Source organism: Rhinatrema bivittatum, chromosome 1 (assembly GCF_901001135.1).
Source record: "Rhinatrema bivittatum chromosome 1, aRhiBiv1.1, whole genome shotgun sequence".
Taxonomy (NCBI): Eukaryota; Metazoa; Chordata; class Amphibia; order Gymnophiona; family Rhinatrematidae; genus Rhinatrema; species Rhinatrema bivittatum.
The window spans coordinates 282171981-282199760 of NC_042615.1; the positions used below are offsets into that span (position 1 = coordinate 282171981).

The 27780-nt window shown below is 41.5% G+C and overlaps 1 protein-coding gene across 2 annotated transcripts in view; it reads right to left on the reverse strand.

The window, feature by feature from the left end:
* DQX1 (DEAQ-box RNA dependent ATPase 1) overlaps positions 1–27780 on the reverse strand; it is a 201648-nt gene that overhangs the window by 13878 nt on the left and 159990 nt on the right. For both annotated transcript variants that reach the window (XM_029595785.1, XM_029595792.1), the window contains exons 9-11: positions 25513–25638; positions 11492–11682; positions 3250–3440 (exon numbers count right to left, since the gene is read on the reverse strand). In XM_029595785.1, coding sequence (XP_029451645.1) covers positions 3250–3440; positions 11492–11682; positions 25513–25638 — 508 coding nt within the window. The remainder of the gene's footprint in view (positions 1–3249; positions 3441–11491; positions 11683–25512; positions 25639–27780) is intronic.

The window sequence follows — 27780 nt, forward strand, 5'->3', positions numbered from 1 at the left end:
ATTTCATGGAAACCAATGAAAATTTACAAATGCAAAGCAATAAAACAATTCAAAATATACAAAATCCCCAATTCAATATTAATACCCTAAATAGTAAACTAAAATTAAAATGAATTTACAAAATCTTGTCTAAACAACCAAGTTTCCATCTGCTTAAATGAGGGCAAACATAGTTCTGTACGTAAAGCGTTTCATAAAGTTGGCTTGTTTTGCTAAAGGTATAAATAATAACCCTTTGGACTCTGATCATAAAGAACAATTTGACTTGTATCTTGCTGTTCCAATTTGACAGAGTGATTTCCCTTCCATATTTTTCCTCACCAAATCTTTTTCAACACAGATGCATCCAATCTGAGCTAGGGATTTGCACTCAGATCCTGTGATCCCGTCTAGAAAAAACTTACATACAAATCCTCTGGCTTTAACGGCAGAACTGAATGGTCTAAATCATGTAGCCAACAAAATTGCCCTGCTCCAGAGTCAGGTTTTTATGTTCCATGTCAATAAATAGGGAAGAATGGCTCTTGCTTCCAGTGTTGAGAAACAATCATGGTGTGGAACTAGGCCACCTCTCACAGAGTGAACCTGAAGGCCGCCTACTTATCAGGGAAGGGCAGCATCCTAGCAGACAGGCTAAATTTTCAAGCTGGACCCTCTATAAGTGCTCCCGGGTCAGGATATAGTAAATAGAATCTTCTTCCACTGGGGCATTCACAAGTTGGATCTATTTTATGACAGTCCTGGACAGGAGAGTACCAGACGTCTGCTCCAGAAGGAGATCAGAAGGCAGACTAGCTGCAGACACTTATTTATGAACATTTGGTGTTCTGCCTTTTTCCAAGAATGGTCTCAAGGTGGATTACAATCAAATTTAAATCATGTATAGGTATTGTAGCAATTTGTAAGGTGCAATCATAATTGAATCAGATCTACAGAAACAGCACTGCAAATTTACTTTCTTCAGAACAAGAACTTGAATAATGAAGTAATGTGATAGAAAGGCACTGCTGAGAAGTTTAGGAGATGGCCTGGTCAAACAGCCATGCCTTGACTTTCTTCCGTTAGGTGAGGTAGTATGGCTCAACTTTCAGGGTTAGTGGTAACTTATTCCAAATTTGTAGCTGCATAGCAATTAAAAGCACAGTCTTGTACAAGTCAATTGGGGGAGAGGAGGAAAGAAGGGCCATTTGGGAGGATCAGAGTTCTGTTGTGAGAATGTAGGAGAAAATAAGTTGAGAGAGATATTCAGGGGTTTGCTTGTTCATGCGTTTAAAGATAACGCAAAGGATTTTGAATTTTATCCTTCTTTCAACCAGGAACCAATGCATCTGATGTAGGATTGGCCTTACGTGGACAGTCGCTTTCATCCTACCTACGTAACCGGAACTTTCAAGTAAAAATCAATAGCTCTCTTTCAGATAAAATCCAACTCAAAACAGGGGTTCCAAAAGGCTCTGCACTTTCCGCTACTTTATTTAATATCTATATGCTTCCACGCTGCCATCTACTCTCCTGTCTTGGACCCGTACACTACATTTATGCCAATGATATACAAATACTTATTCCGATTAATAATTCTATTGAAGCAACTTACAAAAAAACTGCTATGTATTTATCCTATATCAAGCAACTATTAAAATTATAATTATTTTTCTATCCAAATTATAATGTTAGATAGAAAAATATCCATTGACCCATTACCACCTCTGACATCAGAAGATCAACAAGCAGTAATTCATCCCACACCTCATGCCCATGACCTCGGAGTTACGATAGACAACGAACTAAATTTTAAGGCACATATGGCAACAAACATTAGAGAAGGATATTATAAAGTATTAAGTAGACTAAAACCTTTTCTGAATCCCACTGATTTCAGATCTGTGTTATAACTTCTCATTTTTGTCAACATCAATTACTGCAACTCACTTTTTCTAGGACTACCAATGTCCACAATCCGTCCCTTACAAATTCTCCAAAATTCAGCAGCCAAAATCTTAACAGATTTAAAAAAAAAAAAACAAAACTGATCATATCATTCCGATCCTGATATCACTTCACTGGCTTCCCATAAAATATAGAATAGAATATAAGGTCTTAACAATTCTTCATAAACTCATCATTGGAGAACAGACAGACTGGCTTAATACTGCTATCAAAATACACATTCCACAACGAAACTTACGATCGGCTAATAAAGGTTTGTTATCTATCCCCTCAGTAAGATCTGCACAATTAATTCAAGTAAGAGATAGGGCAATCTCTCTAGCTAGTCCGAAAATATGGAACTCTCTACCTGTTGAAACCCACATGCAACCAAACCTAAAATCTTTCAAGGAGGAGGTCAAAACATGGCTATTTAGGAAGGCTTATTCTGATAGCAAATGAAAGACCTACATCAATTAATGGGCACTATTTACAATGTTACTATTCACAGGATCTAATCTTTGGCTAACTATGTATATGTATTTTACTATCTGTTGTTGTCCTTTTATCATTTGATGTTGTCTTTTATTCATTTATTTTAAATCTTCTTTTAATTTTGACATGTATTTTGGTTTTTTATTGGATATAATTTTATAATATTGTTGTAAACTGTTATGATGACATTTACCGAATGACGGTATATAAAACCAGTAAATAAATAAATAAGATGATAAAATAACATTTCTGAGGCTAGAAGGAAAAACACGAAGGCTGAAGGGAACAATCTTGACTTTCCTTGATTATGTCCAAATAGGTTGGTGAAAAAAGGAAACTGAGGGAAACTTTAGGCCCATCACAGCATGCAAATTCCTTTTCAGGCTCAGGAAAAACTTCTAGACCAGAGTTTCCCAAATCTGTCTTAGTGACCCCACAGCCAGACAGATTCTCAGGATATCCACAATGAATATGCATAATAGACCTGCAAATTTGGTGTATTCAAAGTATGCACATTTTTCTCATTCACATTAATTTGTGGATATCCAAAAACTGACTAGCTGTGGGGTCTCCCAGGACAAGTTTAGGAAGCCTTGGTCTATACTTTTACAAAAATCTCTGGAATTTCATTCTGCTCAGCACCACACGCAGACAAATGACGTGTGTGACACGGTGGACCTACTTGTCTTCAGAGAAGAGAGAGAATATTTACCTCTCCCAGGGCTTTAGTTGTCAGGTAGAAGCTTTACTACAGAGATTTATAACTATTTTAAACACTGAAAACTCAGATCTTTTTCTTATTCACCGAGTAAAAACTTGAACTCTTACATTTCTGGGTGGATTTCGGACACCACACTGATGCAGTTGTCTTGTGAGATAGTAAATTCATGGAAGAGGACCCAGGAGGGAGACCGAGGCTGAGGCTTCCGTGTCAAATAGCAGGAAAAGGGATGGAGATGAGCCACATGCTTATGAGTCAACATCAAATAATTCCCTTGGCCATCCACATCTCTGGCAACCTTCAAGGCCACAACAATTGAAATTACAAAGTTCAGTTAGTGCAGTTACAGATATTAGACAGCATTCTAGCGGTAGAATGTTCTACTGACATAGTGTCATTCAACCAAAAGCTCTGGAACAATCTTTTCACAACATTCCAAGCATATTTTTTAGTGCATAAGAAAAGTGTCATATTGGCAACTTTGTAACAAAGAAGTTATCCCCCCCCCCAAAAAAAAAAAAGCACATGTATCATAGCAAAGGTAGATCAAACTTCACTCACACTGCCTCACTCTTGTTCTAGTGAGAATATCTTTAGATTGAAATTAATACAATTTTGCTGTCTTATGTAGTGCTTTTATTTGAGGCACTTTTAAGACCTGCTGAGTAATTATTGCCCAGTTAGAATTGGCAATCATTTTATCTACCTCAGAATCACAGATTTACACATTGTATTACAAGGTGAGATCTTAGAGATGGAGTTCTTTTTCCATGTCCATTCAATAATGGGCATCTCTGTTGAACATACCAGCTAGCATGCTGATTGGTTTAAATATGATGATGCACTTTTTGTGATGTATACACTTATGCAGTTGGAACTAATGGGGAATGCAAAGCATTTCATATAGATCACTAAATAGCGTATGACTTGGGATGACTACAGACTGAAGATATATTTAAAACTATCATTAAACATCTCATGTGCTCCAATTTAAATTGGAATATATTATGTAATGTAGGCTGATCCAGCTATTCAGATATTTCCATTGGTTCCAGTGGAAGATAATTACTAGACAATATCATTTAAGTAATTACACTTACTAGTAAAAAAGTTCAAATCACAAAAAGAGCACCAATGTTGCAAAATGCATAGGCAAATTGAAAAATTTCTACTTTATGAATTTAGAATTCTAACAGCGATGAATCACATAACCTACTATGAATGTGGTTCAAAGGCAATACTCTCAAGCTCTATAAAACTGTATACAAGTTTTCGTACCATAAAGTGGTGTGAGCCACAGAGAACTATTCCTTGATATAAAAAATGGAAATGAACTATGACAAAAATGCAATAGGGGAAAGTGATTAGTAGAAAGCATAGTTGCTTACCTATAATAGGTGTTCTCTGGGGACAGCAGAACGGCCAGACACATAAGATGAATGACATCATCTGATGGTGCTGGATTGGTCGTTTTCCTCTCACAGCTCAGAAAGTTTAATCCTGCATTCTGAGCATGCATGGGTTTTCCCATGTGGGATCCTCCCCTCAGTCTTTTTCCAAACTGATCCAACTTCCCAGGGAAGAGGAAGATAGTGTGTTGTTTGTTCTACTGTCCATGCAGAAAACTTGTTACAGTAAGCAATTTTGTTTTCTCTATGTGCAAGCATAACAAAGAGCCATATAAGAATAGGCCTTCCCCAGCTGATTGCTCTCTGAATAGTTTTTGTCTTTGATTTTGAGTGTACAACCTGTATTGCATGCTGCGAGAAGCTGGTTCAACTATTTAAAAATGTTTTTAGTGCTTGCCAGAAAATACTGTCTGTGTGAATCTTTATTCGGACAGTAATGTTTTGTAAAAGTATATATTGTTGACCCTGTGGCAGCTCTACAGATATCTTGAATTGTTGCGGGATCGATATGTGCCATTGTCACTGCCTTAGCCCATATTTGATATGTTTTATTGGTTGTGATAAGTCTATACCTAGGGCTGTGTAGCAATGAGAAATACATAGAGGGAACCATCTTTACAGCTTTGCCTTTTTTTAGCCACATCATAGGATATGAACAGTTGAGTTGAAGTTCTGAGTGTTTGTATTCTATTCTAAAAAGAATAAGAAAGCAGTCCAGTGTATGTAATGTTTGTTCAGCAGGAGCTGTATGTGGTTTTGGAAAGAAAGTCAGAAGATTTTGGTGGAATTGTGATACCACTTTGGGTAGGAAGTATTTATTCTGAAATATCTGAGGGAACACAGGGAACATAGTACTTGTAGCTCACTTACTCTTCAGGCTGATATTATTGCTTTAAGAATAATATTTTCCATGTCACAAAGTTCAAGTCAGCACTAATCATTGGTTCATATGGGGGCTTTAACAGCAGTGTCTACAAAAATCTACAAGTCCCATTGTGGTGGTGGCTGTCTCAGAGTAACTGAGTAATTTCGATATGGAACATTAGAATGGTTTGCTCTCCTTGTTGTCTACACCATTCAAGTACATGTTTTCCATTTGAAGCTGTATGATTTTCTTGTTGACAGCTTTCTGGATGCCAGTAGAACTTCATTTACTATATGTGGCAATTGCAATTGTCTGATCATTTTCCTGTCAATATCAATGCTATCAATGCTAGGGACTAAAGATTAGGATGAAGGACTGTTCCCTCGTATTAGGTTATCAGGTTGGGAACCACTGCTAAACTTCCTGGAGAAACTGTTGCCAACCTATTCAGTCAAGGAAATCAATTCTGTCAGAGCCAATAAGGTACTATTAAAATTATTGTTCCCTTGGCTTTTCTCAGTTTTAAAATTGTTTTTATCATCAGAGTCATTGGTGGAAATGCATATACTATGCTGTGTTACCATGGAATTAGAAACTATCACTTCCTGTGATATCACTTCCTGTGATTATCTTTTCGGACAAAACCGTGGTAGTTTGTGATTTAATGTCAATATGAAGGTGTCTATTACTGGTGTTCCCCAAATCTTGGCAAGGTCTTGCAGAATAAGATTGTTGAGAGAACATTTGTGTGGTTCTCATTGACGGCTTAATTTGTCAGCTATTATGCTCTTCCCTGATATGTAGGTAGCTGAAATTTGCATCCTCCTTTTGATTGCTCGGTTTCATATGTTGATGGCTTTTGTGCAAAGCTGATAGGAACCTGTTCCTCTCTGTTTATCTAAAACATTGCCACCTGGGTGTCTGTTTATATCTGCAATGTTTTGGTCATTAACTATGGTTTGAATGTCCTAAGAGCATTGTAAATCACTCTGAGTTCCTGCAGATTTATATGAAAAATAGACTTTTCCCTGCAATCATTTCCCTTGAATACAGATAGTGTTGAAATGTGCTCTTTAGATATGCAGCCATGTATCTGTTATTATTCTCTGTATATCTGGAGAGTGAAATATTTGGCCTCAAAGATTTCTTATTGCTCACTGTCAGCAAAGCTTTCATCTCCTCGTTTAGCCAGATTCTGCAGTATAGTGGCTGAATGTGCCGATTTCCACTTGATTTTTAGATGCCATTGTATTTGACTCATTTTCAGTCTTGCTACTGGTATCACATGAATCATTGATGCCATGTGCCCTAGTAAATTCATCAATAGTTTGACTGCTATCACCTTCTCATGTTATCAAGACCAATTTGTTCACTCTTTGTATGGGAAGATATGCCCTTATTGTGATCATATTTAGCTGTGCACTGATGAATTCTAGTTGCTGTTTTCATCATAGTAATGACTTTTTGTAGTTTCTTAGGCATCCCAGATAGCACAACATTCTTATCAGTAAGTTTGTATCTGTAAATGATTTCTCATAGAATGGACTCGATACTAGCCAATCGTCTAAATAAGAACATAAGAAGTTGCCATACTAGGTCAGACTGAGGGTCCATCAATTCCAGCATCTTGTTTCCAACAGTGGTCAATCCAGGTTACAAGTACCTGGGAAAACATTAAATAGATCCCACGCTACTAATGCCAGTAATAGCAGTGGCTATTTCTGAAATCAAATTGATTATAGCAGGAACTCATCCAAATCTTTTTTAAACCCAGCTACACTAACTGCCCTAACCACATCCTCCAGAGCTTAATTGTGTGTCGAGTCAAAAATAATTTTCTCCGATTTGTTTTAAACGAGCTACTTGCTAACTTCATGGAATGCCCCCTAGTCCTTCTATTTACTTTTTTGACCACTGCAGCACACTGCCCCTACGATTTCAATTTATTATCCACTATGGAATTACTAATAGGTTTCTTTCTCAAATGAGCTGCTATGACTGCTAGGCATTTGGTGAATACTTTGGGTGCTCCAAGGGCAAAAGGTAGCACCTTGAATTAGTAATGCTGATCTTCTAGACTAAACCTAAAATAGCTTTAATGAATCCAGTTAACTGGGATGTGTGCATAGGAATCTTTTAGATCCAGGGATGTCAGCCAATCTCTTTTTTGCAAGAATGGTAAAATTGTACCTATTTAATTAATTTTGAATTTTTTCCATTTTTGCCTGTTTTGGGGGGGGATTAGGAAATATCTGGAATAGAATTCTGTAACTTTCTGCAATTAAGAAACATGCTGAATTACTTTTGATTTAAGAAGTGACTATTTCTTCCTATAGTATGGCAATTTGGTCTATTGAATACGGATGGTAATATTGAGGGATTTGAAGGTGATATATTTTTGTAATTTAGAAAATATCCTCTCTCATCTTCAGAATCCATTGGTCTGTTATTAGATTCCAGTGACCTTTGAAACACTGTAATCTTCCCCATACTTATAATTCTGGAAATGAGTTTTGGCAAGTTGCTTGATTGGAGTCCAGGTGGAGCAGTTCTCTGTGAAGGCTGATGGTTTTGCCACTGCTAGGATCTGTTGTGATTCTGCTGCTGTCCTTGCTGTTGTTCCTGTATAATAAATCGGAGAATGCTGTAAGAATAGTAAGGGTTATTGTTATGGTTTTGAGGTGTTGGAGTGGATTCTTGGGTACTGCAGAGATGGCCACTCCCATGGGGAAGAGCCCTGTGAGGAACCGCAGTACTAAGCTAGACTAAATACACGAATACACAGAAAATGCATATTTATTATACAGCTTGGTGGTACTGCCCAGGGGTGGCAGCAGTGAGGTAACCCAATAGAAGTAGCCCAGGGGTTTTCAGCAGAGGAGACCAGTCCCACGCTCAGGTAGATGGTAGGCTGTGCAAGGTTAATTACTTACTGAAGTAGATAGCTGTATTGATGAAGATCCTGGCAGGCAGAAGTAGTTGAACTGTAGGCACCAAGATAGGGAGAGCAAGCCCTTGAGGAGCGAGTACCCAGTATCCCCGATAGGTACCTGAAAGAAAGCATAAGGGCCCCCGAGAAGCAGGTACCCAGGTTAGATATGAATGCCCCCGAAGGGCAGAGAGAGCTTCCAGTGGCAGCAAGGAAGCGGCAGAGTAGCTTAGAGCGGAGGCATTCCAATCCTTGCTAACTCAGTTTGTTAGCAAACGAAGGGCAGGCTAAATACTCGGATGGCATGACATCACTCGGAGGGGATGCCCCCGAAGTTCCCACCATGACGTGGATAAAGATGTGGGTGGCATGCATGCGCGCACCCTAGGAGGCCCTCATGAAATCCATGGTGAACACCATCGCCATTGCCGTTCCGGGGACGCCGGAGAGAGCGGCATGAAGACACGGCAGCAGCCATCTTCCCAAGGCTTGAGGAGAGAAAAGGAAGAATGATGAGGCATAGAGGTCAAAGCCGTCTGAGACCGACGGACGCAACAGGTTATAACTTCTCTTCTGAGAATAGCAGTAGTAAGATTGCTTGCATGGTTCTCGTCTTTATCTGCACTATGTTGATTCCTGATGTGTTGAAGTTAGAGACCGCAAAGCTGTATTTTCTTTTTTTATTGCCTCTATTGTCTCTTTCACTTTGTCCTCAAATACACTGTCACCTGCACATGGTGTATCTGCTATTTTCTCATTGAGATGGTCTCTACAGCCTGGAGCTATTAGCCAAGCTATTCTTCTTGCTGCAATTGCTGTTACAGATACTCTTGAGGTGGTATTGAAGAAATTATAAATTGACTGTGTCATATGTTTAGCACAGTACTTTGTTTCTGCCATGATTTCATTGAAGGCTGGTTGTTCCTTTTCTAGCAATGTTTTGGTTGTTTATTCAACTTTTAAAGATTATTGTATATATGTTGTATCATTTGGATCTGATGTGCTCTTTGTCTGCAAGGTAGCCCCTTGATACATTCTCTTTCCAATTGTGTCAATGAGCCTTGGGTATTTTCCTGGAGGCTAACTGGAATAGGATTGTTTTCTTAGCCTTCAAGCATGGCAGATTCTACAATGATGGATTCATGTGGAATCTGAACTTTTTTATAACCTACATTTTACAGCTATATATTTTACCACTGGAGGCCCAGAGAAAGGTGTTTTCCAGATCTTTTTTTGAATCATCAAAGTATCTTACATTGGTAATGCTTTGTACCTCTTTGGCGGTTGGATAAATCTGACTCCTTGGAGGTTACTAGAATCTTCCTCTAAACTGAATGCACTGATTTTGACATTTTTTTTGGTAAGATATTAGGGTATGTTGAATCTTCCTGGGGGCATTGAACTCCTGGGTTGTTCAGGTATCAAACCTGATGGCGGGCCTGGTAATGGTGTATCCGAGTCCAATAACATGGAGTTACATGAACTCTATGAATCATCCAAAATGGTTGGTACAAACTAAGATGTCAGATTTCTGTTTCTTTTCTACTTTTTTCTCTTCCTTCTTTTGAAAAAGAGAAAGGTTGAAGGTTTACTTACAGATACTCTCTTAATCTTTCTAGTACTGGCTGAGTGAAAGTAGTATCTTTTATAGGCAGTGGTTTCATATATGATTTTAGAAAATCCACCTATAATTGTTGCACAAAGTCATGATATTCCTGAACTGGCTGTTGTGGTAGCATGCCTGGATATAAATGTCTCGATGGTCTTGTCTGAGATTCTAGTATAGAAGTGAAGACATAGAATTTCATTGTGTGCTCTCTTTTCCTGGTACATTTCTTCCCTATCTCAATTAGATCAGAGGATGAGCTTGGCGCTAAGAAGGTATCTTGTGGCATGCTGAAACATCAGTGCCGAGGTTTCGGTGCTGAGCAATTTTTTGCCGTGTTTCTTTTGGTGCCGATGAATCTCAGCACTGATGTTCTGGCACCAATGGATCAGTACTGCGTCTCCTCAGTGTCACCCATTTTCAGTTCCCTCTTTTCAGTGCCAATGTTTAAGCGCTGAGCTCTTCAAGTGCTGATGAGTCACTGTTCTTCCTCATGATTTGGAGAAGATTCTTTTAAGTGGAATTTTGCTCTATTCCGATCTGAAGAGCTTTGCTGCTATTTAAGTCTGTGCTCCCTGTAAGCCAATGCCCTCAGGGACATATGTCTGCAGAGGACAGTGTCATGTTCTGCCCTGATTCATTTCAAGCAAAGGGAATGCAAGTCTAGTATGGACATTTTGTGTCCACATCTCTTACATTTTTTAACACATGCTTTAATCCTTCTCTGAAGTAGCTTTTCCTGATGACACTGAAGATATATGCAGTGATGCTGAGAGAAAAGATTTTCTGACCATTCGCTGAACAGACAAAAATAGACTGAGGGAGGATCTGCGCAGGTACGCTAGTGCGGGAAGACCTGTGCATGCTCAGAAGGCAAGATTCAACTTTCTGAGATGGGAAAGGAAAATGGCTGACTAGGCATTGTCAAATGATGCCATCCATCTTGTGTGGCTCTTTATTATGCTTGTCCACAGAGAATGCTGTCTTTGGAGAAAAGCAATAGCAGGTAAGGAAAGTAATTATTTACTGGTATATGTTATTCTAGAAGATGCATTCCTCTCTGAGAAGATTCCCAAGCTGCACGTTCTAGAATTCCAGGACTCAGCTCAGCAGCCAACAGTCAAATATTTGCACCAATTGTCCTTTTTCCAACTAAGACAGAAATAGATCTAAAACAGTGGTTCTCAAATGTGATCATTTAGAAACACCTCCCCCCCCAGCCCAACTAAGTCTGGTTTTGAGTATAAGCGAACTAGGGAAAACAAACTGGTTCTCTGATTGAGCGTATGCAAATGTGTCATGAACATTCAAGTCATTTCCTTAAAATCAAGATTGCTTGACGACCACAAAGATCAAGATTTGAAAACTGTTAGTCTACAAAACATTTAATGTGCACTTTACACGGTGATGTGAGCAGTTTGGATGAATTCATGGAAATATTACTTCTGTAGAACAATGTAGGAATTATGCTTTCTTCAAAAGGAAAACTATCATGTGAGAAGGGAGGTGAAGACATAAGCACTGGCATACGCTAACAAACCTTTAGGAAATATCCAGAGATCAGCGCCCTTTTGATGTTCAGAACATTTTCTGCTGTTCCAAATGATGGAGGGGAGATGGGCAATTCTATCCTCTGCATGACCTCCAGTAATTCCGTCCGCACAACATCTGCCAACTTGAGTGCTGAATAACTGAGGAAATTCTTCCCACACCAGGTCTCATCGTCATGGTCTGTGCCACAGAGAGGGAATATGGGATGGTGACATTCTTTCTAGATGCCTAGGCCTGTCTCAGGCTTATCACACGAATGTACCCAATCTCCCTCAAACACAATCATACACACAGCTGCTGAGTACAGTATAACCTCTTATCCCACAGCTGCTACCTCTCCCATATGCAAACCACACAACTGGTGTCAAGAATGAGTTTCATCACTAGGTGCAAGCACTGTAATTGAAGAGGTGGTTTGAGAGATCGCAGAGTTCAACAGCTGTGTGGATGGGCTCACTAGATAGAAATATGATAGCAGAAAAAGACCATATGGCTTATGTTGCTCATATTTTTATGAGATATATTTTAGGTCTGCAAGCTGGGTCAGAACAAGGTCCATCAAGTCAGGTATTTTGTCCCTGACAGTGGCCAATCTGGGTCACAAGAACCTGGCAGATTCCATAGCTTTATTTCTTGTTACTCACTCCCAGAGATAGCAATAGCTTTCCCCCCAGTCTCCCTGGCTAAGAAAGCTTTATGGACTTTTTCTCCAGGAACTTGTCCAAATCCCTCAAACTCCATTATGCTGGTCACCCTGACCACATCTTCTGCAACAGATTTCACAGCTTAATTGTGTGCTGAGCGAAAAAGTACTTTTTACAATTTTTTTTTAATCTACCGATTGATAGTTTAATGGAGTGTCCCCTTGTTTTTGTATTTGAAAGGGTAAATAGCCATCCTTTATTTTCCTGTTTCAACCCACTCAATTTTATACGTTTCTTATCATGTCCCCTTCTCAGCAGTCTCTTTTTGAAGCTGAAAAGCCTTAACTTGCGTAGCCTCTCATTGTAAGGGAAATGTTCCATCTCTCATTTTTGCTGCCGCCTTCTGCATCATTTCTAGTTCTGCTATTTTTTTTTTTGATGGGGTGACCAGTACGGCATACAATACACAAGTTATGGTTGCACCACTGTTCCATTCAGAGGCAATATAATATTTTCTATTTTATTTCACCATTTCAGTTTGCATCATTCCTAACATTCTATTTGCTTTTTTGACCACTGCTACACACTGAGTTGAGGATTTCAACATTTTGCCCTCAAGGACTCCAAGGTCTTTTTCTTGGGTAGTGACTTAATACAGAAATCAGCATAGTGTACCTGCCATTGAGATTATTTTTGCCTCTATGCATCACTTTGCACTTTTCCACATTAAATTTAATCTGCCATTCAGATGCCCAGTCTCCTAGACTCATAAGATCCTTCTACAATTCCTTGTGATCCACTGCCATTTTAACAACATTTATAGATGACCCAAAATTATTCAATTTGATCACCTCACTTGTTCCGCTTTCCAGATCATTTATGGATATGTTATAAAGCACAGGTCCCAGTGCCAATCCCTGTGGTAGTCCACTAATGACCTTTCTCCATTTGGAAAATCAACCATTTAGTCTTACCCTCTGCTTGCTGTCTTTTAATCAGTTCCACATCAGGACACTGCTTCCTATCCCATGACTTTGTAATTTCCTAAGGAGTCTCTCATTAGGGACTTTGTCAAATGCCATCTAAAACCCCACCTTTATCTACATGTTTATTTACAACTTCAAAAATATCTAAAAGATTAGTAAGGAAAGACTTCCCTTTGCTACAACCATGTTGACTCTTTCCTATTAAGCTTTATCTATCTATATGGCTAGTTTGTTTTTAAGAATAATTTCTACCATTTTTTTCCTGCACAGGCATCAGACTCACTGGTCTATAGTTTCATGGATTGCCCCAGCACCAGTTTTAAAATTGGTGCTATACAGATTACCTTCCCATTTTCAGGTACCGTGGCTGTTTTAAATGATATTTTAAAGATTACTATTAACAGGTTTGCAATTTCATATTTGAGGGTTTGTTTTTTTCAGGACTCTTGAGTGGATGTTATCCATTCATGGTGATTTGTTACTTTTTAGTTTGATTTATTACATCCTTCATTATCACAGAGATTTGTTTTAGTTGCTCAGAATCATCACCATCAAAAAACGTTTCAGGTATAGATATGTTCCCAATGTTCTACTCACTAAAAACTGAGGCAAAAAAGTCATTTTTTCTGCTATTCCTTTTTCTTCCCTGAGCACTCCATTTACCCCCTTGGTCATCGAGCAGCCTAACTGACCCCTCAAGCTTTTTATTTCAAATGGACTTGAAAATGTTTTATTAGAATTTGAGAAGCTTGTCAAAGAGGCAAAAACTATCTTGGCCTGACTTACCACTATTTTACATCTAATTTGCTAGTTCTTATGCTCTTACCTATTTTTTTTTTCATTTGGGTCTGCTTTTCATTTTTTGAAAAATGCCTTTTTGGCTTTAACTGCCTCTTTCACCTTGCCATTAAACTATGCTGGCAGTTGTTTGTTCTATTTTCAACCTTTTTTAATGCATGGAATGAATTTTATATGGGCTTCCAAGATAGTATTTTTAAACATGGTCCACGCCTCATGCAAACTTTTAACCTTTGCAATTTTTCTTTAGTTTTTTTTCTGATTTCCTTTCTAGCATAGTCTCCTTTTTACAGTTATATGCTACTGCAGTAGTTATCCTCTCATCAGTAATTATGTCAAATCTAATTGCTTAGTGACCTCACCACAGTAAAGCAGAGTTGCTTACCTGTAACAGGTGTTCTCACAGGACAGCAGGATGTTAGACCTCACATATGGGTGATATCATCAGGATGGAGCCCAATCACGGAACACTTTTGTCAAAGTTTCTAGAACTTTGACTGGCACCTACTGGGCATGTCCAGCAATGAACTGACCCCTGCATCCAGCAGGGGTCCCCCTTCAGTCTCATCTTATAGTAAAAATTACATGCGAAAAATAAAATAAGAAAACGTAAATGAACCCAACTCCACAGAGTGGTGAGCGGGTTTCGTAAGGACTAACATCCTATTGTCCTGTGAGAACACTTGTTACAGGTAAGCAACTCTGCTTTCTCACAGGACAAGCAGGATGGTAATCCTCACATATGGGTGAGCACCGAGCTGAGGATGTCCAAGCAATACACCAAATGCACCCAAAGACGTGCAACAGGCACAACAACAGGGGTGGAAATTTGGTTAGGAGGGCATTCTGAACGGGTCGGTGGAAGGATGTTGGGAAGTTAAACTGAAAACAAATTGAGTAGAATCGACTGGCCAAAGATGGAATCCTGTCTGCCAGCTTTATCTAAGCAATAATGGGCTGCAAAGGTATTTATTTATTTATTTAATTTTATTTATTTATTTAATTTTATATACCGGCAACCGTTTGCACATCGTGCCGGTTTACAGATAACTTACAACAAGGATATATAGGCAAAGCCTTTACAAGAAACAGTGTATGGAGAGAACTCCAGGTAGCAGCCTTACAAATATCAGCAAGTGGCACTGAATAGAGGTGTGCTACTGATGTCGCCATGGCCCTGACAGACTGTGCTTTTACATGGTCTTGCAGCAGAATGCCTGCTTGCTGGTAGTAAAAAGAAATGCAGTCCACTAACCAGGAGGTCTGCTTTCCCACAGGATTTCCCAATTTGATGGTATCGAAAGAAACAAACAATTGAGTGGATTTCCTCTGGGCCGACGTGCGGACCAGATAGAAGGCTAGGGCACGTTTGCAGTTCAAGGAATGCAGAGCATGGTCTCCTGGGTTTGAATGGGGCCCGGGAAAAAAGATAGGTAGGATAATAGATTGGTTAATATGAAATTCCGACACTACCTTCGGTAAAAATTTAGGGTGAGTGCGGAGAACTACCCTGTTATGCAGAATTTTAGTGTAAGGCGGGTAGGTAACTAATGCCTGCAATTCACTAACTCTGCGAGCGGACATGATAGCGAGAAGGAAGACTACTTTCCACGTGAGATAATGAAGATCACAAGAGTGGAGAGGCTCAATCGGAGGTTTCATGAGCCGCCCCAAAACTATGTTAAGGTCCCAAGCGGTTTTAAGTGGAGCAGACCTCTCAAAGCATGTTACTAAGGCTTGTGTCGAAATAGGAACATCCCCTTGCCATTATGAAACGCAACTACCACGCTGACATGCACCCTGATGGAGGAAGTTTTCAGGCCTGCCTCAGACAAGTGCCAGAGATAGTCCAGAAACTTCGGCATAGATGTGCACCATACTGTAAACCTCTTCCATTTGGAACGATAAGACCTTCTCGTGGAAGGCTCTCGTGAAGCTACTAGGACTCGGGACACAGACTCTGAAAGGTTAAGAGGTTGGAGTATTAACCTTTCAACATCCAGGCAGTCAGAGATAAGGCCTGGAGATTGGGGTGGCGCAGGCATCCATTGTTCAGAGAATTGTGGGGGCGTACTGATAAATCCTGGAGGATTGGAAACCACACCTGACATGGCCAGTGAGGGGCTACCAGAATCATTACGCCCTTGTCCTTCCGTAACTTCACGAGAGTCTTCGATGTGAGTGGAAGTGAAGGGTATGCATAGAGGAGACTGCTGGCCCACGAGAGGGTGAAAGCGTCTCTCGGAAGCGAGTGGTGGCTGCGAGTGAGGGAGCAGAAGTTTTCTACTTTGCGGTTGTGAACTGACGCAAAGAGGTCTATGTGAGGGTAACCCCAATGTTGGAATATTGTGTCCGCTACTATGGGGTTGAGAGACCACTCGTGCGGAAGAAACGTGCGGCTCAACTTGTCCGCCAACACATTGTCCATGCCCAGCAAGTAGGTGACTGTGAGGTACACTGAGTGGGAAAGGGCCCACGTCCATATTTGTGCAGCTTCCTGACACAGGAGGTAGGAGCCCGTTCCCCCTTGCTTGTTGATGTACCACATCACCACCTGGTTGTCGGTTTGAATCAGGATGGTCTTGTTTAAGAGGCAATCCTGAATGACTCTGAGGGCATATCTGATTGCCCGAAGCTCCAGGAAATTTTTTTTTTCAATTCTTTATTTATATTTTCCAGTACATAAACAAAATATTATTTGCTTATAAAGAAATACAGTGGTTTATTAATAACATAAAGATAATTTTTACTCCTAACTTTACATTTTTCCTTTTAAATAAAAGGAAAAGAAAAAAAAAGAAAAAAAATAATTATGTAGGAAACAAACAAGTTAGGGTAATCACATAATTAAACATTATATACTTTCAACCATGAATTCCCACTCCCAGCAGAATATATAGTGGTGAGGAAGTTTGAAATGTTTTAAGGAAGTACAACACAAAAAAAATAACTATATAAAGACTGATGGCAGATACACTTTACCAACACTCCATATCAGGGGTCGGGAACCTTTTTGGCTGAGAGAGCCATGAACGCCACATATTTTAAAATGTAATTCCGTGAGAGCTATACAATATGTTTAAAACTAAATACAAGTAAATGTGTGCATTTTATGTAAGACCAACACTTTTAAAGTACAATAAGTCTCTGAATTCTTTTTAATAACGTTGTTATGCTGTTGCTAATCAATGATGAATAAAGTACTTCTTACCATTAATGTGACTTCTGGTGCTGCATGGTTTTGCTGATGGCTTTGTAGTCTGGTTGATACGTGGTGAGGTTAAGCTTCATGCAGGCATTGAGACTTCCATCCGTTAAACATGATCGTAGGTTGGTCTTAATGTTCTTTAGATGTGAGAAAGACTGCTCACATGCATACGTAGAGCCAAACATTGTCAATACAGCAATACTCACACGCTGCACTGTGTGGTATGTGACGGGAAGTGCGTTCCAAGTTTTGACAATCAGCTGGTCCGTGGGTTGAAGGTTTTTCATTTCTCCCCACTTGTGTTTGCTCGCCAACTCTGCTTGCTGTCATGCAAGTCTTTCCAAATCTTCATTCAGTGACTTGAACTTATTCACCCACATGTCTGAGGCCTTCAGGTCAGCAGCTTGTAGCTCAAAATCTCTGACGGAGACACCGGAGATGTAACTCAGGTTGGCGCTGTCCACTGCACACTCGTGTGGATGGATGATGAACTTAAAAAGATGAGTGCGCTCACGAAATTCTCCAAAGCGAGCTTTGAATGACTGCAGGAGATTAGATTAGATGAAGATCAAGATGGTGAGCAGGGTCACTTGCTGTGCATGCATCTTTAAACTCTCCCAGTTTTTCAAAGTGTAGTAAATGACCTGTTTCAATGTCGGTGATGAAGAGTGCTAGCTTGTTTTCAAATGCAAACACTGCTTGTTGAAGGGATAAGACTGTATTTCCAATGCCTTGCATTTTCACATTAAGCTGGTTCAGATGTTCAGTCATGTCCACGAGATAGTAGAATTTCAGGAGCCACTCAGTGTTAGCTAACTCAGGATGCTCGATGTTTTTCATTTCAAGAAAAGTCCAGATTTTGCTCAGACAAGCCGCAAAACGGCTGAGCACCTTCCCTCTTGACAACCAAGCACATTGCTGTGCAGAAGCAGACCAGGATAATTATTGCCAACTTCATTCAGCAGTGTTTTAAACTAGCGGTCATTTAAAGCTCAGGCAACAATAAAGTTGACCACCCGAATGACCAGCGACATCACCTCACCAAGCTGCTCACCACACATCTGAGCACAAAGCGCCTCCTGATGTAGGATTCAGTGAAAACTTAGGATGGGTCTCTTTTCATGTTCACGAAGAAGCGCTACGGATCCTCTGTTTTTCCCCCACCATGAACGGAGCACCATCAGTACACACTGAAATAAGTTTATCCATCGGTAGATTTTTTTCTTTAGCGAGCTCAGTGAAAGACTTGAATAAATCCTCCCCTCTTGTTGTTCCTTTCATAGGCAAAACAGCAAGACTTTCCTCATGTAGTGTGTCACAGACAGCATACCTTGCAATCACACTGATCTGGGATAAATGGCTTATGTCTGTTGACTCATCCAAAGCGAGAGAAAAGAATGGTGCTGCATTTATGTCCTTCACTTGTGTTGCCTCAATTTGATTTGCCATCATGATGGTACGATCGTGAACAGTTCTTGCTGACAGAGGCATGTCTTTTATTCATTTGATTATCTTGTCTTTATCCGAAAAGTCGTCAAAACGTTCATTGGCAACATCAATCATGAATGTTTTGGCATACTCCCCCATCTGTGAATGGCTTTCCATTTCTCACAATAGCTAAAGCACCAGCAAAGCTAGCCGAATTCCAGTCACCTTGTTGGGTCCAAACACGGAGTTGCTGCTGACTAGCTTGCACTCTGCACAGTAGCTTTTGACATGCTTTCTTCCTGCTGTCCCCTGCAGGATATTTCGATGCAAATGTAGTATGGCATGTGTCAAAGTGCCGCTTTATATTTGCCCATTTCATCGATGCAATTTTATCATTGCATATTAGACACACTGCAGAACCTGCTCTCTCCACAAAGGCGAATTCCTCTGTCCATTCCTGCTGAAAAGTATGATACTCTTCATCTTTTTTTCTTTTAGCCATCTTCTTCGATAAAAGGGTTTCTGCAATTAGCTAGCTGACTACTTTATTAAAAGGAGGGAAGTTTACTTCCTGACCTCACAACGACCCGTGTACGTTACGCATTATCCAATAAAAATTTGGTGTTGTCCTGGAGGACAGCTGTGATTGGCTCCAGCCACCTGCAACCATGAACATGAGCGGTAGGAAATGAATGGATTGAAATACATGAGAATGTTTTATATTTTTAACGTTATTATTTTTTTTATTAAAGATTTGTCTGCGAGCCAGATGCAGCCATCAAAAGAGCCACATCTGGCTCGCGAGCCATAGGTTCCTGACCCCTGCTCCATATCAATCTTACTGGGTTAAGATGTTAATTTTCCTGTCATCTATAAATTCTTTTAACTGGTCTGACGTAAAAAACACAAAGCGTTCATTACCCTTTGAAAGGAAACATTTACAAGGAAACAAAATTTTTACTGTAAAGCCCAGCCCATCAGCCTCTTGTCTGAGGTTTAAAAAACCTCGACACCTGGCCTGCGTGGCTGGGGCTAAATCTGGAAATATTTTCACTGCTGCTTCATGAAAGTTTATAGGATATTTCCTGAAATACGACTTCATCACCAAGCCAATATCCTTCGATGTGATAAAGGATACCAGAAGTGTTCCCCTATTTATAACTTCCAGGGTTGAATCTTCCAAAAAACCCGTTAGATTTCCTGCAAAGGGAACATTACTGGCACTTTCTGACTGTCTTGGGAAGGGAAGAAAAAAGCAAGTGTTGATAGATGGGAAATTTGCTTCAGTAATTTCCAATTTTTCCATGAAGAATTTCTTCAAAGTGGTGTATGGAATCTCCCCTACTACTCTGGGAAAGTTTGTCAAACGAAGGTTTAAATGTCTAGATTTATTTTCAAGGAATTCCATCCGCCTAGATAGGACCTCACGGTCTTTAATCGCTGCTATTTTATACTTCTGAAACTCATTGCCTTTCTCTTCCAAACCACTGACTTTTCCTTTCAGTAAATCGACTTGTTTTTGTATATCAGTGGATTTTTGAAGGCTTTGTGAATTAGATTGCTCAATTTGTCACTCAGAGAATTTATTGCAGAGGCCATACCAGCCATAAAGCCCCATAGAGAATCTAACGTTACCTGTGCAGGCCGTGCTGGTATAGCTATTAGCTGCTGCCTGGGGGCATTGTCGGCATTCATGCTTTCTTCCAGCCTCCCGCTGGACTCATATCACCGCATTTCTCTGTTCTTCCACCGGGCTCAAAGTGGAGGGACCCGGATCAATACCATCTGACAAACGCGAGGGGCTCTCTGAAGGGGTGCCGGTTTGAATCGCCACCGGCTCCTCCCCTTCTAGCTCCTCATCAGCTCTCTGCACAGGCGGTCTCCTCTCTTCCGGGCTGAGGGACAGCTCCCCTGCCGGCACAGACGCCTCTCCCATGCCGTCGTGCACATCAGCTTCCTCGGTTCTCCTCTGTTGGAGCGCGGGGCACATAAAGCCGGTTATCTCCAGTTGGAAACATGAAGAGGGAGTTTGCACAGACGGATAGGTCCGTACTCCCCCTTTTCTTTTAGCAGGCATTTCTTCAAAGGTAATAAATTCAACAAAAGTCCAGAGAGCTCCGACTTAGGGCTCAGTGCGTGCCGCCATCTTAACTCCTCCCCCTCATGTCCAGCTCCAGGAAATTTATCTGGTATTTGGCTTCCTCTGGAGACCAGGTTCCCTGAGTCTGCAGGTCACCGACATGAGCACCCCACCCTAGGATGGAGGCGTCTGTTGCATCCACCAGGCCAGCGATAGTCGGAGCTGTGTGGTGACATGAACAATGCTGGACATTGGCTGACAAGCTTGAACCCACTGGGATTTTAGGCTCTACTGCATGACTCTCATGGCTAGGCGAGCCATCGGAGTGACAATGACAGAGGATGCCATGTGGCCTAGCAGTATGAGGAAGTGACAAGCAGTTGAGGATACTTGAGTCTGCAAAAGATGCGCCAGAGAAGCCAGGATGAAAGCTCGATCCTGAGGGAGGAAGGCTGTCACCTGTATAGTGTCTAGGTCGGCCCCTATAAAAAAGATAGGGTTTGGGATAGAACTATCTTGGATCTGGGATAGTTGATTAGAAACTCTAAGGAGATCAGGGTATGGAGAGTGAGACACAAGGATGCCAATGCGGCTTGCTGAGTCGGGGCCCTTATCAACCAATCGTCGAGATAAGGGTAGACATGGACACCCTGACTCCTGAGGAAGGCTGCGACTACCACGAGGCACTTGGTGAATACTCGTGGAGCAGATGCCAGGCCGAATGGCAGTACAGGGTACGGGAAGTGACGAGGGCCTACCAGGAATCACAGGAATCGCAGGAATTTGCGATGAGATGGAATAACTGAGATGTGTGTGTATGCGTCCTGGAGATCTAGAGAGCATAGCCAATCTCCTTTTTGAAGAAGAGGAAGTAGAAACCCCAAGGTTACCATCTTGAACTTCTCTCTTTGCAGATGCTTGTTTAGGGCGCGAAGGTCCAGAATTGGACGAACGCCACCTGCCTTTTTTGGGATGAGGAAATACTGGGAATAGAACCCCTGCTTCCGTTGGGAGAGGGGCACTGGTTCTATTGCCCGGGACTGGAGGAGGGTTGATACCTCCTGTTCCAGAAGGAGATAGTGGTCGGATGATCCCCACGTCAGTCAAGATGGGGAGTCCGCCGGTATAGACAGGAAGCTGAGGTGGTAACCCTGAGTGGCTACTGCAAGTACCCACTGATCGGTGGTGATTGTGTGCCATGTTGGTGAAGTGGCCCAACCGACCAACGACCGGTACTGATGGAAGAGGAGGTTGGCTTATGCTCTCCAGGAAGGAGCCAAAACCATAACGCTGTTCCTGGCTGAGGAGCAGGTTGGGTCTTCTGAGGTCGGGACTGCCTGGACTGACCTTTTTGATAAGGCTTGGAAGAGCGACCTTGGGAAGCCGGAGGATAATACCTTCTTAGTTTGTAGGCCGGTCACTTAGTGTCTCGCCTGAATGTCCTCTTGGAGATGGATGAGAACTCAGCAGGCACTGAAGAAAGTTGATGTAGCGTTTCATGGTAGTCCTTAAGCTGCACCACAGTCTCCTGGATTTTGTCACTGAAGAGATTATCCCCAGCACATGGCAGGTCAGCCAACCTGTCCTGTACCTCTGGTCTGAGGATTTCAACCAGGCCCACCTTCTTGCACTAATCCCCGCTGCGGACACCCTACAGGCAGTGTCAAATATGTAGTATGCAGCGCAGACCTCATGCTTACCAGCATCCAGGCCTTTCTAAGCTAGAGCATTAAGGTCATCCTGGAATTGGCCAGGTAAAGATTCAGAGAAATCCTGTATCTTCTTAAAAAGGTTTCTGCTGTACTGGGTCATGTACAACTGGTAGGAAGCAATGCGAGATATAAGCATTGAGCCATGAAAAACCTGTCTGCCAAAGCATCTAGGGATTTCTGTTCCTTTCCTGGAGGTATGGAGGAATAAGGTTTGGAACGTTGTGCCTTTTTCTGGGCTGATTCCACAACCACAGAGTGATGATCTAGTTGTGATCTTTGAAACCCAGGAGCTGACTGCACAAGATAGGTGGCATCTGTCTTAAGGTTGGGCAGGTGGAAGTGAACCTGGATGCTCCAAATTCCTCTTTAGCAGGTCAATTAGGATTTCATGAATGGAAATTAACATGATTTCCATAGGAGCATCAAGAAACTGGAGTACTTCCAGCATTTTGTGTCTTGAATCTTCTTCTGTCTGAAGCTGAAATGGATTTGTTTCAGACATTTCTTTGATGAAGTTAATAAAGGACAGATCCTCTGGAGGAGAACGTCTTCTCTCTTCAGGAGGGGAGGGCTCTGAAGGCAGATCATCGGTATCCTGGGAAGAATTATCAGTCCAAGGATCATTAGGTTGATCTCCAGCTCCCTGAGGATCTTCAGAAGGGAGAAAAGGCGTTAATCCCGAAGTACCAGGCCTAGGCATCGATGGTATCGGAGGTAGCACTGATGTCATTGATGGAGGAACCAACGGCATCGATGGTGGCACCAATGGAACCGGCGACATCGATGGATGAGTCTGTGGTAGAATCCCAGACGGCGGTATGGGTAACGGTGTTTCTTCGTCTGATGACACAGGTATCGGCATCGAAGGAAGAGGACACACCGGGATCATCAGAAGACAAAGAAATACCGTTACCCATACCGCCATCTGGGATTCTACCACCGACTCATCCATCGATGTCGCCGGTTCCATCGGTGCCACCATCGATGCCGTTGGTTCCTCCATCAATGCCATCAGTGCCACCTCCGATACGATTGGCGGAAGGGCACTGAGCAATGCAACCAATCTACCCAGTAGCGGTGCGAGCTCCATGGGAATCGGATCATTGACCGGCTCGGGCACTGGTAAGCCCTGCAGTGCTTTACCGATGGACTCTTGGATCATCTGATCCAATTTCTCGCGGAAGCCTGGGGCGGAGAACCCCGGCACCGGAGTAGGAGGCAGCAGTGGCATAGCCGGAGGGTCCACCGATGAAAGTGGAGTCGCGGCTCCCTGCACCGATAAAGGTGGGTAATGCCTCGGTGACACGGTCGCAGAGGAGGATGGGGCTTCTCTGGACAGGATTTCTTTGTCGGTGGCTCTGTAGACGCCAATGCCAAGGACTTGCTTGGTTTGGCGGACTGAGCCTTCCGATGCCGGTGTCGACGTTTTTCACGATGTACTCCTTGGTCCTTTTGCTGATGTGAAGAGGAAGAAGTCGACACCTTCGGAATAGTTGATGCCGGTCGGGCAGCACCGGTGTCCCATTACTGATGAGAGGTCGATGGCACCGGCTCAGACGAAGTGGTCGATGGAGTCGGGAGTTTTGAATGAAAAAGAAACTCCATCTTCTCCAAACGTGCTTTGTGGCTCCTTGGCATCATTTGGGCACATTTGGTGCAAGTTAGGGTATCATGGTTGGACCCCAAGCACAATACACAAACTCTATGCGGGTCTGTGATGGGCATTGTCCGAGGACAATCGGGGCACCGACGAAAACCCGATGCCATGGCTTCGACAAAAATGTAGCCGCGGTGCAGTCGATGGCCAGTAGGCCCCGAAGGGAAACATTTGACGTGAATCGACCACAAACTAGGGTAAAGCCTTACCTTTCAACCGCGGAGTACAGATATTGATAGGGGGACGCCTATGGAGTAGAATGTTTTTGAAAATGTTTAAAGAAGTTCCGTGAGGAAAAGTCCTATCAGGAATTTCAAGAGAGCTCCTTAACCCGCGTGGCTACTGCTGCGCGGAAAAAAAAGAGACTGAAGAGGGACCCCTGCTGGATACAGGGTCAGTGCATTGCTGCACATAGCCACTACTTATCCTTTAAGCGTTAGCAGTATGGGATCTTTCCTACTGTTTGTGATCATACCAGGTACGTGTCCTGGACTGGCCACTGTTGGAAACAGGAAACTGAGGTTGATGGACTCTCAGTCTGACCCAGTATGGCAATTCTCATGCTCTTATGAAGATAAAGGCAGTGCAGAGTTATTCACATCTGTATGCTCTTTGTCTACATCCATCTGGGCTACTTCAGCCTTAACCACAACCTCTCCACTGGGATATTCTAACTTCCCTGTTTTACATGTATTCTTAGAAGATACTGCTTTTCAAACCAAGCACTTCTGAGCAAATGTCAGCTTTCCCTTACAGTCTAGTTTAAAAGCTGATCTTTTTTTTAAAATTTTAGTGCCAGTAGCTGGGTTCCACCCTGGTTAAGGTGGAGCCCATCCCATCAGAACAGATTCCTCCTTACCCTGAATATTCCCCATTTCCTAACAAATCTAAAGCCCTCTTCCTTGCACCATTGTCTCACCCACACACTGAAAATCTGGAGACTCATGCATGCCTCAAAACCACAGGGCAGATGCAGCATTATTACTGTGACCCAAAGGGGCAGACATTTAGAAGGGTATGAGGCAGCTCCTGTTTCAGATCAGCTGTCATCCATGATCTGTACTTTAAAACACTCTCCTCCTTGTGTGATTTAGGGATTTGCTATTGTTTGAAACAAAACAGAAAATTGCAATGACATTTCCTATTTTGTTTCACTTTAAAAATATTTAGTTTTATTTTGAATTTTGTTTGGTTTGAAGATATCTTTAAAAAAAAAAGTAAATCAAAAGCCACTGGTCCAGGCCACTTCTATAATACATTCCTTACTTCAGTGATAATAATTGCCTCCTTCTCTAGTCCCCTGATATGTTCTTCCAAGCTCACACCGTGTCTTCACGGACCTTACATTTCTCCTCTATTTATCTCATTCTTGTCGTCCCCATCTTATTAACTTCTGTCCGTTCCTCGTCACCCTCCTTTTCCTTGCTTTCAATACTCCCATTCTTGCTTTTATTTTTTTCCTCTACTGCCTCGTTCCCTCTGCCCAAAGATGCCTACGCTGTTTGAAGGCATTGAAGACATTAATAAGGGTGAAGTGGTCCCCTTCAGGATGAAGCAGAACTCTCCTTCTTGTGGCTGCTGCCTCTTCAGATCTCAAGGGAGGTGCCACAAAACAGGGTGAAGCTGGGAGAGAGGAAAAAAGGAAAGAGAAGGAAAACAATTAACCCTGAGGTCAGCAGTGGCCCGCTTAATAAATATCTTGAACTAAACATTTTAGAATTTCTTTAAAAGTTAGAAATTCCTATTCTGGGGTTTCCCATGGAGTTCATATTCTTGCAGTGGCCACATTACTCTTCTTTGGAGAATAAGGATATGGAATGGAAACAGTAATTAACTTGCATTACTTTGAAGCAATAAAGCCCTTTAACTCAAAAACAGACAGAGCTCGAGTAAATTTTCAAAGGGGGTCCATAGGGAAAATAGCAAATACATGTATAAGAAGCATGTATTTGCATATATGCAGTTTTATAAAAATTGAAGGTGTGCATGTATTTTTACACTTTACCAGAGGAAAAAAAAAAGAGGTGGTCTAGGGATGTTGTAAAGAAGTATTAATGGAAGTTGCTAACTTATAAGAATATGCAACTGAAAATCAGACTTGTCTGTTTGCAATTTTTGGGGAGGCAGGCCTGGGTGAACTGGTGGGGGTTCAGGTTGAAGTGCTCGAGGGTCTAGGTGAACTGGAGATGGACTGGGTAGAAATGGCAGAGATATCAGCAAACTGGAGATTTCAAGTATGCACGCAAATATTTTCAAAACAGTAAAATAAAAACAAACTACTTTCCTCTGCATAGAAATTGGGGTTATTACATGTTATTTTTTCACACCTAAAATATATGCATGTATGTTTATAAAATAGGTAGAGAAAGTGCTTTCATTGTATTGCAAATATTCATGTGTACTGTAACAAACATGCATATTTTCAGAGCAGGACTATGTGGTATTTTATAAACCGTGCAGCTCCTGCCGCACAGTTTATAAATTAGAAGGATATATTTCCACATGTCCACTTATGAGTGCAAATCCAGTACCGTAAATAGGCTTGAAAGTTAGGCTTTATTGTATGAAAAGACAGTGATACAGATTTTCTGATAGAAAAAGCTTACACAGGACCATCAGATCCAATTGAGAAAAGCAGTGTGTTTAGTTCTGTAAACAAATATATTATAGTTACTCTGATAATCCTTTTTTTTTTTTTAAACTCTGCCTGTTGTATTTCAGTCCTTTTTTTAAAAATGTTTTGTTCACTGTACATTCTTGTTAATAATAACCTTTTTAGTTTATTAGCTCTGAGTTTGTTACTGATTAGTGACCGGAATCAGTTGCTATATGACCCCAGGGCTTTTAGTCAGTGGTCTGTGAATGCCTCTCTAGGAACTCTGTGGATTCAGGTTGCTGCAAGATGTCAGTATCCCCTGAAAACATCAGGGAGTAGCTTCTGGGCAGGGCACTTTTCTTAAGGCATCAGAAACCTTGGTGGGCGAGTTGGCGGGCGAGGCAGGGGAAGGGATTACAGTATATGGGTATGGATGCAAGTGCAGGCGAGGCCTGTGAAATGCTTGTTAAGATCCTCAAATGGTCAAGGGTTTAACTTCTGATGGGTACTAGGAATAGCATGGACATGTCACATGACACCAATGTTTCCAAATACTTACACTACAGATAATTGCCATGTCATGTGCAATGGTAAATTGGACGCCAAGAATAGTCCAAGTTTAACCTTTATTTGAGAGGAGACGTATATTTTGTATTTGTACCCGACTCAGGCCGAGTTTCGCCCCAACAGGGGCTGCCTCAGGGGCGAAACTCGGCCTGATTCAGGCACAAATACAAAATATACGTCTCCTCTCAAATAAAGGTTAAACTTGGACAATTCTTGGCGTCTAATCTACATTGTTGCCTAAACGGCCTTCTTAGATAGGCTACCCTCTTGCTTTATTGTTCAATGGTAAATTGGGCAATACTGATGCAGCTTCTACAATTTCACATGATGTTAAAAGTTCAAACATGACCCTCCATCACCAGAGAAAATGGTTGCTGCCAAGAAAACTAGAATCTCCCTTACCATGTTTCCTCTCTTATGGAATGCCTGCTCTATTTGCAACAAACTTGCCTATATTCATGACTTCTTTCTCTCTCATACTCTTCATCTTTGCGCCTTGACTAAAATGTATTTATTTATTTAACATTTTTTATATACAGACATCTGTTTGCACATCGTATTGGTTTACATATAACTTGAAACTCAGACAGGGAATCTGTCGC